We start from the raw sequence: 14,223 nt of genomic DNA, 5'->3' as shown, positions 1-14,223 counted from the left end.
TGTATTTTGCATAATTTCTATTGCAATGTTTCCAATTCATTAATATTTTATTCTGAAATATCTTATCTACTGTTAATCCCATGCAATGTATCTTTCATCTCATGATGTTTTTATGTTGTCTTTGTTTCTGCTTAGTTTTTTGAACATGAATATCTTTTTCAATATAGTTATAACTATTTTAATGTCCTTGTTTATGAATTCTAGCATCTCTGTCAGTTCTAGATCAGTTTCAGTCATTGATTATTCTTATTATGAGTTGTATTTTTATTTTTCTTTGTATGCTTGATCATTTTTGTTTTGATGTCAGACACTGAATTTTATTTTGCTGGGTATTAGATATTTTTTATATTTCTATAAATATTTTGAGGGTTGTTGTGCAGTTACTTGAAAACAATTTGATCTTTTCAAGTCTTGCTTTTAGTTAGGCAAGACCAGAGCCATGTTTAGTCTAGAGTTAATTTTTTTTCCATTACTGAGGCAAGACCTTTTTGAGTACTCTACCCAATGCTCCATGAATTTTGAGGTTTTCCAGTCTGTCTGGTGGGAACATGCAATTATTCCTGGCCCTGTATGAATGCTGAGTTCTGTGTCTTCTTCTTCTTCTTCTTTTTTTTTTTAGCTTCAGTTAGTTTTTTTGTTGTTGTTTTTATGTCTACATTGGTCAGTGGTCTGCTCAATACCTAAAATGTGCTCTTCAGATCTCTTGAGTTCTCTGTGCAGCTTTCTCCTCTGGTACTATGTCCTTTCAACCTAGCTAGCTGCCTTGGTCTCCTCAGACTGTCAGCTCCATTTCAGCAAGTCAGCCTGGCTCAGCTTAGGAGGAGACTCCCAGTGTTATGGCCTGGAAACTAAGGCAGTAAGCTGGGCAATTGTTTATATTTTTTTTGTTTCTCCTAGGGATCACTGACTTTTATTACTTAATATTTAGTATCTTGAAAACCTTTGTTTTATACTGGGAGGGGTGGGTTCTGGATTTTATTGTTTGATTTTTGATTGTTTCAAGTGGAGGAGTAAATCTGGTCCCTGTTCTACCTAGGCTATAGAAGGAAGTCTCTTTAGTCTGTTTTAAAGAGTAAGAAAATAGGTGGCTCCTAAGGTTTCCTTTAACTCTGAAATCTTTGATTTTGTATTATGTATCATAACAGCATCATTTTCTCATCTCCGCAGTTACCTCATTCTCTCCTTACAACACTTAACTATTTGCTGTTTGTGCATAGAAAGTTGCTTGGGATTAACTCTGGGTTATGAATGAACCTTGTCTATCATATAAACACATCACGTGAATGATGGCAATCAGGGTGTAACAACTGAAAAATGGATGTTTTCTCCAACATACTTAATGTATTTAGAGCTGTTATAATCTAGTCTTTTAGGATTTGGCTAAAGAGTTCCCTTCAGGAACTAGGCAAGTAAGACTTTAATTGATACCTTTTATTTTTAACAATCACAGAACCATGCAAATAACATTTATATTCTAAAGTAATTACAGCAATTTTTGCTTTCAGCAACTTTTATTTCAGTGAGTAATACTCAGTTGTAAGAGATTTAACTGAAAGGTAAGCATGTAAGGTGTTAAAAACCCATATTTTGCTTAAGGGAGGGAAAATACAGAACTTGGCTTTAATAATGATGTGGGAACTGGGCCAGCTGCACAAGGCATAGTTGACAATCCCGCAAAAAAATCCCCCCCCCAGGGTGGTATATGTGTGATATTCTTCAGGAAGTTTCCAATTGTCTTCATGTTAATGCCTTGCTAGAGGGAAAAAGCAATCTGTAACTTAACAATGGCAAGACCTCCAGTCTTGTAGGTCCTCCTTAGCATATGAAAATCCTTCTGAAATCTCCATTTTTGCTTAACCTCCCCCAATTCTTCAAGTATATAATCAGCCATCCCTCACAGGCTCTGGGCAGCCGCTCTTCCTGTCCACAGCTCCTGTCCTGTGCTTTAATAAAACCACCATTTTGCACCAAAGATGTCAAGAATTCTTTCTTGGTCATCGGCTTTGGACCTCACCTATATTCCAAAACTTCATCAATAACACCACTTAATTGTTATAGAACCTTAATTAAACCTTTCATTTTTGAGCTTATTTGTCCTATCCAAAATGAAGATAGTATCAATACTCTTTTAAAAGGATGACATAGGAAATATATACAAATACTTTATAAACCGGTATTTTTCAGGATTTTTGGGCCGCAGCCCCCTTATAAATAAATATTATGGGGATATCTGATACATATACATACATATAATTGCAATACAAAACTTACTATATGTGGTGTAGACTGGTATTTCCTGTTCTATTTCACTGAAAAGTAAACCTTTATTTAGTAATGACCCACTAAATGAGTCATATTGCACAGTTTAAAAATATATTGTCTATATAAAGAAAAAACTATGAGGTACCATATTAACAAAAGGTAGAGGTATAGAATAAATACTATAATAAATACTGTTATAGTATTTATTATAAATACTGTTATTTATAAATACTGTTATCAAATTTCATTTCAAAATAGTTTGAGTATAGTATAGTTAAATCGTGTCCTGTATTTTTTCCATTAGCATCTTTACCATAAGCATTTTTTTATTTTATTATTAAGATTTTATTTATTCATGAGAGACACAGAGAGAGAGAGAGAGGGGCAGAGACACAGGCAGAGGGAGAAGCAGGCTCCATGTAGGGAGCCTGACATGGGACTAGATCCTGGGTCTCCAGGATCAGGCCCTGGGCTGAAGGTGGTGCTAAACTGCTGAGCCACCCAGCATTTTTACTGCATAGCTAATTGGCTGTAAAGCAACTTAACATTAAAGATAAAATCATGAAAACAAAAAAAGAGGGACATTTATTAAAAAGGACATAATGAATAACAAAATTTAAAAGACTATTGTATAATACAGAATATTTATGTTTAAAATGTGTGTAGATTCATGGCAATATTACAGAAATAACTGATTTTATTTTGTGGATTGTACCGAAGCAATTGTCCTCGTCTTCTGTTCATAGTGTTACACTTTTTTTTTTTTTTTTTTGGGCTTGTTGATTCATGTCCTTGTTCAGCATTGCGTTTTGTTTTTCCTGAAATTTTTTTCCTTCATTAAAAAGAGGCATCAGTTTCCCAATACTAGGATACATATTGTAACTGAGCTATCTATTGTATTGTGAAAGTCTTCTACACTGTTGTTTGTTCTTGGCATATTGTTAGGCGTCCACTGATAGACATTCCAAGGTTCTGTGGGAAATGTAGGTTCAAAACTCTACCACTGTATAGACCATTATAAAGGCTAAGATTTATATAATATAAAAACAGGAGTACTACATTAATGGAGAAGTGAAACCAAACTGTCAACCAGTTATTTTTTAATCTTTTAGAGCAGAGTTGCCTTATGGCCTATTAGTTATGCAGCAAAAATGCTTTTGGCAAAGATGCTTATGCAAAACTACCTAGAACCTAGTTAAGTATGTATAGCTTTATTAACTAATACAAGATTATGGCTCTACATTTTCAGTTTTAGTCTTTCTTTTCCCTAATAAGGCTAGTAATAACTTATAGATAGTTAAAAGAAATACTTCTGAGTTTTATCTTTCAAATAATGACATTCAAGTCATTTCTTATACTAAGAATTATGGTTTTGAGACGTGGTAGAATCCTAGGGCTAATATTAACTTTGCATCTTTTTTAAATGTGATACTTCTCTTTATATTGGAATTTTTTCCCTTTTTTTCCTACATCACTTAAAACAAGATTTACAATCAGTAAAACAGATGTCATCCTATTAAAACTTCCTTGTAGTGAATTAAAATTTTCGTGATACTTGCTTATCATTTGGTTAAAGAAAGCAATAAATGGCTAAGGGTAGTTAAGTCCATTATTTGTGGTCTACTGGCCATAAGAAGTTTGAATCTGTCTTATATTTTTATACAGATATGTGCCACAAGGAAAGAGAAAGAAAGAAAGAAAGAAAGAAAGAAAGAAAGAAAGAAAGAAAGAAAGAAAGAAGAAGAGAAAGAAGAGAAGAAAGAAGAAAGAAAGAGAAAGAAAGAAAGGAAAGAAAGAAGGAAGAAAAAGAAAGAAGAAGAAAGAGAAGGAAGGAAGGAAGGAAGGAAGGAAGGAAGGAAGGAAGGAAGGAAGGAAGGAAGGAAGAAGGAAGGAAGAAAAAGGCATTCAGGCTTTCTTGGTCACTAAGAAAGTGATAGGACTAATGTTCCCCAGTGATCCTCCATAGGTTCTGCTGCACTGGTAGAAACCATCTCTGTTAAAAACCTGCTGGAGTATCACATATCCTTCCTGACAAATTCTTTGTTAGAACAAAAGTTCACTCTGCAACGGAGGCCTCCTTTTCCCCTGTCTCCTAAATTTTAACATTCCCTATTTATTGAATTAAAGATCTTTAGTTTAAAAGAAATACGAAAGAGCTCACACCATACCATAACCAGTAGTGTGTGATTTTGTAAATTTATAAGTGATTTTTGCATTTTTTCCCAGTAGATAAACATTAAAATGGTCTTGTTTTTTCTTTAAATAGACTCTAAGCCTTTCTAGACTTGTAGGAAATCTGTTGCTGTGTAATACAGTGGAAAGAATTATGTGATCTAATGTTCAAATAATCTGTGGGAAGACTTTCGATGTTAAGTGCTTCTTAATATGTTTTCCAGATGTTTGTGACCTTTTGGAATTGTCCCTCCCCTCACACACACACTTAATTTTAAGGCTCTTATATTGGTTGAGTTTAACCATAGAAATTAATGAAGTAGAATGCTTGAATTAAATGAACTAGAAGAAAATATCTCTCTCTAGTGAGCCATTATCAATAGAACAAAAACAATTTATGGAAACTCAGTTCCCAAATGGTGATATGCTATAGGTTGGAAATGGCATATTAATCTGAATACTGTATTAATAAAGAGTTATAAGTGATACAGTTTTCAAGTAATTAGAAATAGTAGTATCTGTGTAACACAAAGCATGCTAAACATAATTTTAGTGTTTCTTTGATTCATTCAGGAGGTTATGGATGTGTAGACATTCTGGTTGCAAGTATTACACATGGCATTTTAGTTTTCTGTAAGGTATTTCTCTTAATACTTTCTCGTCATTTACTGAATATTCTACACTGTATTAGCACTTCTCGTGGTGTTCTACGTATAGTAGTCACATTGCTGAGTTTACTGAAACTATCAACAAATTGATATGCTTAAGGAAATAAGATTCTGATTGATTCTCTCTGTTTCTTTCAGAAAAATCATCACCCAAATAATGGAATTTTATCTGATTCTGTAGGGATCAGATTTCTTTATTCTGGATATCATGGTAACAATACAGGAAGTATGCACTCTTTCTCATTTCTGCAAGTAGTCATCACTGCTGAAGGAAGACATTTTTTAAGCTGTAGCAGAGTTCGTTTTGGTACCTTTAGTGGAAATTCTGATTTTGCTTTTAATTTTTGATAACCTTTTGCTAAAGGTATGAACAACCAAAGAACTTATCTCATCAGGCAAGTCCACATTAATAAGAATGCCTAGAAGAGGACTGATTCTTCAGACCCGGACCCACTGGCTGCTGTTGGGTCTTGCTTTACTCTGCAGTTTGGTATTATTTTTGTACCTTCTGGAATGTGCCCCCCAGACAGATGGAAATGCACCTCTTCCTGGTATTATTGGGGAAAATTATGGTAAAGAGTATTATCAAGCCCTCCTACAGGAGCAAGAAGAACATTATCAAACCAGGGCTACCAGTCTAAAACGTCAAATTGCCCAACTAAAACAAGAATTACAAGAAATGAGTGAGAAGATGAGATCATTACAAGAGAGAAAGAATGTAGGGCCTAATGGCATAGGCTATCAAGGCAACAAAGAACAAACACCTAGTGATCTTTTAGAGTTTCTTCATTCTCAAATTGACAAAGCTGAAGTTAGCATAGGAGCCAAATTACCTAGTGAGTATGGAGTCATTCCCTTTGAAAGTTTTACTTTAATGAAAGTATTCCAGTTGGAAATGGGTCTCACTCGCCATCCTGAGGAAAAGCCAGTTAGAAAAGACAAGCGAGATGAATTGGTAGAAGTTATTGAAGCTGGCTTGGAGGTCATTAATAATCCTGATGAAGATGAGGAACAGGAAGATGAGGACGGTCCCCTTGGAGAGAAAATGATATTTAATGAAAATGACTTTGTAGAAGGTAATGTGAAAAATATAATTCATAATAATATAATTATATAATTATAATAATACAATTCATAATTACATTAGTATGACAATGCTGGTGATATAAGTCAGTCATTATAGTATTGAAATAAGGTATTACCCACTTCATTCTACCAAGAGTTTGAAGTGGCTTTTAAAAAAAATGTTATAATGTGACCATAATAAAATAGAGGAGCAGGGAAACAGAATAAATCTAGGTTTATATAGAAGAATACTATATAGGGCTCAAGGTAAAGGATTCTTAGGGGTATGTATGTATTTGTACATATACGTATTTACATTCCTCTCTTATCTGGTCTTGATGTTACTTTTTTGTATTTTTCAAAATGTGTAAACTAAGGTTCATGATTTGAAAACCATTCGATAAAGGAAAGAAAAACCCTAATTTAGTAGATTGATGGATATTCTGTATTTTAGAGGGAGGCAAAGCACATGTCAGAACATCATGAGGGCACACATAGTTTTGAAAAGCTTATTTGGCATTTGGAAAAGTAAAGAAATAACCTGTTTTCCTAATAGAGACTGCAAAAAGGGCATAAGATTTATACATATCAAGATGGGGAATGACTCAAAAGTTGAGGAACCCTTCTGTAAACTTAAGATATTTGCTGATTGATATAAACAGAAATACAGATCCCCACCCCTCGCCATCTTAATACCTCCTGCTAGATACTTAATTACAAACTTAAAACCATTTTGGATATAAATCTCTCCTAAAAGTTCTCTTTGCTTGATTTTTAAACAGTATACCACATGTAGTTTCTTTGGCCTGGAATCATCCTGGATAGCACTTGCTATAATATAGTAGTACCTTAAGACCTTTGGAGGCCATCAGGAAGGGCATTGTGCTTTTCCATGGTACTTCAGCTGTCTTTTCATTGTAGCCACTTCTGTTTTCTGTTGTCACTTTTACTACAATTTTGGATGGGTTGTTTCTCTCAAAACTCTTCTAATTTTTTTCCAAGCTCGGCTTTTTATCTTTTCACCATATTTGTAGCTTATGGTAGAATTGGAAGCTGCTGAGGAAATAAAATATAAAATGTCTTCACATCTGCCTAAAAAAGAAAGGAAAGCCACATCAGTTTTATATTCTACAACTTCAGAGTATCTCATAACTCTCTTTAGATTCTTTCACTGACAGGATTTTTCTCTGTATGGGACGGGACATATTTAGTCCCCCACTTTTCTTTCACTCTGCTACTCCCTGACAAAAAGAAAAAAAAATACTGATTATTCAGTAACTCCTAGGCCTCTTGCAGACTTTAGCTTAGATGTCACTTCACTTAGAAGTCTCTCCAACCTACAGGTCTTAAGATAACAGTGCTTCCTTTGTGTTCTTATAACCTCTACCTTGTGTCCCCTCTCATAGCACTTGTCATAGTATATGGTGTTACCCATTTCCTGATTTGTAGTTCTCTTAAGCTGTACGCCTCAGGAGAGAGTGGGATTGGTCTGTCTTGTTCATTGTTTTATTCCCAGGCATTGACTGACTCACAGATTTACTTCTCTCTCTCTTGAATGTCACACTTAAAAGTCATTTTGCCCAGTTGACTTACAGACTTTTCTCCGTGAAATATCTCAGATCACCAAGTTTAAATCGGAACTAATTTTTCTTTGTCTGACTTCACTCTCTTCAGAGAGAGAGAGAGAGAGAGAGAGAGAAGAGTGAGATATATATCACTGTATTGTTTTTATTTCCTTATTTTTCTGTTTCCTTCACCAGACTGACTTCCTCAAAACCAGGACTGTATCACCCTCTTTATACCACCAATGAGTGACACAAAGGCACTCCATTCATTTTAATTGAACCAAACCGAGCAATAGAAGTTTTGACTCTCAGGTCTAGAATTGAATCTTGGTAGAAGTAATTTATATTCATTATATAATTACTGTGTTGATAGGCTCTACTACTAAAAAAAAAATGTGAAAAGGAATAATTGTGATTTGGAGCATATTTATAGATTGAATAATAGAGCAGTTTGAACATTTTCTAAATCTCTCCTTTTAAGAAATAATTGTTTTTACATATGTACAGTGGGATACATATTTTCACAAAATGATTGAAAACATTACGTGTCTGTTTTGGTACTCTTGATCTTTGAGTAAAATCAGTATTCACATCGAATTTATAAACTTTGACATAGAGACGTCTTTGTCCGTAACTCTTTCCTTTAGGTTATTATCGCACCGAGAGAGATAAGGGCACACAATATGAACTTTTTTTTTAAGAAGGCAGACCTTATGGAATATAGACATGTGACCCTCTTCCGCCCTTTTGGACCTCTCATGAAAGTGAAGAGCGAGATGATTGACATTACTAGATCAATCGTTAATATCATTGTGCCACTTGCTGAAAGAACTGAAGCATTTGCACAGTTTATGCAGAACTTCAGTTAATTCTCAGGGCTTAATGATTTGGCTAAGCACTCAAAAAATTCAGATTTCATGCAGATTTACTTAATTTATCTTCACTGAGTGTGATTACTTAGAATTACAAAGTAATTTTATAGGCTTTGGGGAATTTTAATTTTTGATATTTTCTTTTTTATAAAGCATGTATTAAATATTGTGTTATTGACAGTTTGAACTTGAAATAGAGAGTGACAACTATTAGAAACTACATTTGATGACCTTTATAATTGTGTGTGAATTCATTTTAGTGCAAATTGAATTTTTAAAAATACCTTTATTGAGGCATAATTTACATACGGTAAAACCCACATATTTGAAGCATACAGGTTTCATGACTTTTAACAAATCTCTACACTCATAATTGCTAATCAACATGTAAGACATTGTTATTTGCCAGAAAATTCCCTTGAGAACAATTGGAATTTTAAAATGGAAATAAATTTTAGAAATACGAACATTCAACTAAAAATGGGAGAGTTGGGACACCTGGAGTGGCTCGGCGTTCGAGCGTCTGCCTTTGGCTCGGGGCATGGTCCTGGGGACCCGGGATTGAGTCCCACATTGGGCTTCCTGCAGGGAGCCTGCTTCTCCCTCTGCCTGTGTCTCTGCCTTTCTCTCTCTGTCTCGAATGCATGAATGAAAATGAAGAAGAAAAAAATAGGAGAGTTACTCCATCTTGAGAAGCAGAGACTTTAACGATTTTTAAAAAGAAGTTTTTCCTTTTTTTAATCAGTAAATTTGGATATTTTTAAATGCTGAAACATTAAAAAAATTAACAAGTATATATTAGGGTAGCTATTTGAGGAAAATTTTGCCTTTTGTTTTAATTTAACAATTGCCATGTTTTTAATATGTTAATATGCTAGTTTTAATGCTTTATAATCCCAGTCTTCATTCTCATATTAAAATTATTGGATTTAAAAGTTAATGCTGTTCTGTAGCAGAATATCTAGAAATTATGCTTCCAAATGAGTTTTCCCTATTTGTTTTTTTTTTTTTTTAATTTTCATTTATTTATGATAGTCACAGAGAGAGAGAGAGAGAGAGAGGCAGAGACACAGGCAGGGGAGAAGCAGGCTCCATGCACCGGGAGCCCAATGTGGGATTCGATCCTGGGTCTCCAGGATCGTGCCCTGGGCCAAAGGCAGGCTCCAAACCGCTGCGCCACCCAGGGATACCAGAGTTTTCCCTATTTGAAATAGCTCACTTGAGATCTGATTTCCTAAAGCATTTTTTTACTGCCTTTCTTGGAATTGCTTTCAGATGCTACATTATTCTTTACAGTAAGTAATCTCAGACATGGCAAATATTTATTCCTTGATGATAGGTATAATGTGGAATTGCCAGCCTAAGGACAAAATAACTCTTGACCAACAACTTGAATATTTGTTTGGTTTTGAACTGATTAGACTTATTTCCTTAAGTAGCTTGTAATTTGTTTCTGAAGGCAATACCAAAGCAAAAGTTCAAAAAATATTTTGAAATATGGCAACCCGTGAACCTCCAAGGGCTATATTCATTTGCTTATGTTGTTATACATTTGCTCTCATGCCTTTAATAATTCAGCAATATTGCCACTTTTATATTAAGGCTTCATGCAGTGTCATTCTAAATGAATAATGCCTCATTTGTTTTATTAAAGCTTCATGTGATTGCTTTCTGAATGAGTTATGCCTTATGTATTTTCTTGAGTGAACTTTATTTTTTAATTCTGTTAGGGATGTGTGTATTCATCAGGACAAGAGAATTCATCTCACAGTGGTGTATTTTGGTAAAGAAGGACTATCTAAAGTCAAGTCTATCCTAGAATCTGTCACAAGGTTGGTGAGCCATGTCCAAATTGAAGTCCTTGATATATAACATTAAAAGAATGAAAATTTTAGATATTTAATCAGTTAATTTTGAATAGCTGCTATTTAAAAGTTGGCTGAGCACATGAGTGGTGGTGCTAATAAGTTCCTCATTTCAATCCCTCAGTTTACTCATGCAACTCTAAATGATTCATCTTCCCTGTCCCTTTTAGCAGACAGCCTGGCATGATCTGGGCCCTCTCACTCTGTGGCCCACCCAACTTCTGTTTCTTTGCCTCCATTTATTACTTCTTCATTCCCTTCTGTTAGACTCTTCTCCTTTTTCTAAATCTAATTCTTTAACTTTGATATCATCTCCTGAGCTTTTCTCTCACTTGTCACTTTTCTTTCCTTCCATTTTCCCAAGTTCCTTCTTCTTGCCCTGCAAATGATGCTTAGGTCTCTCCTGTCCTCAAGCCACCACCACCTGACTCTGTAGTACTAGTAGCTACTGGTAGGTTTCTGTCCTTTCATAGCTAAATCTCACAGAACAGTAGTTATCTAATCAGACAACTTGTACAGTACCTGGCACATAGTAGGTACTCAAAGGTTTGAATGACTTAGTTAATAATTCGTTAATACTCCAGTATTAATTCTATAGCTTTCCAGCCTTTTCATCTCTAAGTTATGGGCCCAAAGTTATGACCTAATTACCAAACTCAACCTTTCTCTGTCATCCTCTTTGAGCCACTTTTTTACATTTGATACCTAACCAATACTTCCTTCTTGACATGTTTGTAAAATGTATATAATTTGTAAATATAAATATGTTACAATGTGAGATATTAGTTGATTGTCTTTTTGGACCAAGCCAACTCTGTATCCTTTACCTGCTTCTTTACCTTTCTGCTAGTTGTGGCCATTCCCTAAGAGTCCAGATTTGGCCAGCCATTCTTCTCGAATCATTCAACTAACATTCATTGAGTCCCACCGACTATGTTCCAGGTACACTGCTCGGGAGTCTGACTAGGGTGGTTGGAATAGACGGGCACAGAAGAGGGTGTTACAAGCCCCTACTCAGAAGGGACTCTTACAGCACATGTATAAAAAACAAATACTGTCTTTTCTCCCCCTACACATTAGCTGCTTCTCCTGGTGGCCCTCTTTCAGTTCAGACTGACCATTCTCATGATCCCCTGAGCTTAATGCCTGAGAGCTAGCATCTTTCATTCTTTACTTCTAGTCAGTTCTTGCTAACTACACAGGACCTCTTCCCTGTCGTTTCCTTGCTGTTGCCACCACCCTAACCCAAATTCCCCTCCCTTCTTTTCTTCCCTTCTCATCCCTTTTTATCATTTTCAGGTCGCCTACTAAGTGCCAGCACTTACATCGGCACTACTGAAGTTGTCCCTGCATTAATTAAGACTCCTCTGTGGCACATGATGGAAACCTATCTTGAACTGGCTTAAGGAAACTAGGAGTGTTATAGAAGAATCTTGGATAGCTCTCAAACTAAAGGGATTATTATAGCCAAATTTGGATAAGAAAACCAAAACAGCTTTGATATCTTAGGGACTGGAATCAGAGACTTGAATACCATGAAAATTCTCTTGTTGTCTTCTTGTCTGTTTTTCTCTGCATGTTGACTTCATTCTCCTGTTGCAGATTGGCTTCTTCCACATGTGAGGTATATGGCTGTTGGCGGCTTTGGGCTCACATCTTCTCAGCTTTGCCATCAGAGAGGAAAGAGCTTTCTCCCAGATCCAGTTGAGAAAAGCCCAGGGAAGGAGTTTTGCCCACTCTTGAGCGGGTCACTATTGGCCAGGTGGGGTGGGGGTATTGTGATTGTCCCAGCCTGAGTCTGGTCTCCACCCTTAGGAAATTACTGTGGTTGGGAGTGTTCTACGATTAGTTCCTCCACCGGGTGCTGGGAGTGTGAGGTAATAATCAGTTTTCCCAAAAGAAGGAAGAGATTTACATCCCATGAGAAGATCAGTGTGGCCATTCAGAGCATGTGGAGTCCACTGTATACACTCTTTGAGCATTTGCTTCCATCTCTCCATTCCCCATCCTATACTGTTTTAAAGAGTAATCTTCCTTAAATGTGCCTTTTTGACCTGGCCATACCCTAGCACAGCAGTTCTCCAACTTTAACATCAGAGTCACCTGGAGTAACTTGTCCCAAGAAAGACACAGATGCTCAGAATTACTCCTAATATCTGATTCAGGGGTTTAGGGTGGGGCCCAAGAATTTGCATTTCTAATGGTTTCCCGGGGAAGGCTGATGCTATGGGTGAGGGGATTTTACTGTGAGAACCACTGCCCTGGCAGAAAAACTCCTCCTTGCCTTGAGGACACTGACCAACTTCTTTTACTTCTCACAGAAGGCACTCCTCAGTCTGACCCTTTTCTGGTCTTCTCTCTCAATTGTTACCATTTTAGGATCCCTTTGTTCTAATCTGATTTGTCTGATACCTGTTCTCTAAAATGCTTTCTACTTTCTTACCTCTGTGCTTTTGAGAATAATTAATTGGCATAACCTTTAAACTCACTACTGAATTTAGGATTTTAGTCAAGGCATAGCTTAAATTCTGCTTCTAACATCTTCTCTAACTACTCTCAGACAAAAGCAATCTTTTTTCTCAGAACTGCTATTCATTCGTTCATTCAGCAAATATTTATTGAACTCCTACTCTTTGAGGAGGCACACTGTATCCACAGTAATGAACAAAACAAAATCCCTGCTTTCATGATGTTTACATTCCAATGGGGGAGACACTCAAAGAAACATGTCTGGTGGTGCTGAGGAAAACAAAGCTGGGCGGGGAATTGATTAAAGAGAGAGGTTGGAGCAACTTCACAAGTGGTATGAAGGGTATCCCTTTGATGTGTGAGCAAAGATCTGAAAAACACAGGAGCATTCTTTGTGTGTACCATTCATATGCAATGCATTGTTTATTACCAAACATTATAGCCATTTTTCCATGTATAATTTCTTATCTGCCCAATAAGTTCTCAAGATCCCGAAGGGCAGTGACCCCTCAACACTTTTTAAGCTGATACCACCAGCATGTTGCCTCAAATATGGACAATTATTGAATATCTGTTCCTGATGATGATCATACATGTGAAGCTGATGATTTCCTTTCCCTGTATGACTGTAGAACCAAAATTTTAAAATACTTGAAGTATAAAACACATTTTGTAAGTTTTGTTGAAAGAACAGAGTTGTTAAACTTTAAGTGGAATTTATCCTTTGTTGTATATGCTTTTCTCCTAGTGAGTCTAATTTTCACAATTACACTTTGGTCTCATTGAATGAAGAATTTAATCGTGGACAAGGACTAAATGTGGGTGCCCGAGCTTGGGACAAAGGAGAGGTCTTGATGTTTTTCTGTGATGTTGATATATATTTCTCAGCCGAATTCCTTAACAGCTGCCGGTTAAATGCTGAGCCAGGTGCGTAGAATGTTGGTAGATGAGCTGAGTGTAGAAATTTAGAACAGTGTCCCATATTTTGAATCAAGTTAATTATGTTTTCTTGGTATGCCTGAGTGGCTCAGTGGTTGAACATCTGCCTTGGGCTCAGGGTGTGATCCTGGGGTCCTGCAACCAAGTCCCATATCAGGCTCCCTGCAGGGAGCCTGCTTCTCCCTCTGCCTGTGTCTCTGCCTCTCTCTCTCTCTCTCTCTCTCTCTCTCTCTTTCTGTGTGTGTCTCTCATGAATAAATATATGAAATCTTTTTTAAAAAATTAATTATTTTTTCTTAAAGTCGTATTTGGCATACTTTAACTGAAGTATTAAGTAGAAAAGTGA

General features: G+C 36.1%; 1 protein-coding gene across 1 annotated transcript in view; it reads left to right on the top strand.

The window, feature by feature from the left end:
• The window catches only part of CSGALNACT2 (chondroitin sulfate N-acetylgalactosaminyltransferase 2), a 58,329-nt gene that overhangs the window by 23,744 nt on the left and 20,362 nt on the right, over window positions 1-14,223 (top strand). The window contains 5 exon segments of the mRNA XM_055345231.1: window positions 5,241-6,178; window positions 8,380-8,423; window positions 8,425-8,597; window positions 10,335-10,436; window positions 13,687-13,865. Of these exon segments, the coding sequence (XP_055201206.1) occupies window positions 5,518-6,178; window positions 8,380-8,423; window positions 8,425-8,597; window positions 10,335-10,436; window positions 13,687-13,865 (1,159 nt within the window). The 5' untranslated portion in view covers window positions 5,241-5,517.

The sequence above is a fragment of the Nyctereutes procyonoides genome, unplaced genomic scaffold, assembly GCF_905146905.1.
Source record: "Nyctereutes procyonoides isolate TBG_1078 unplaced genomic scaffold, NYPRO_anot_genome, whole genome shotgun sequence".
Lineage (NCBI taxonomy): Eukaryota > Metazoa > Chordata > Mammalia > Carnivora > Canidae > Nyctereutes > Nyctereutes procyonoides.
Note: the sequence above shows the minus strand (reverse complement) of the source record. Positions and strands in the feature narration are given on the sequence as shown.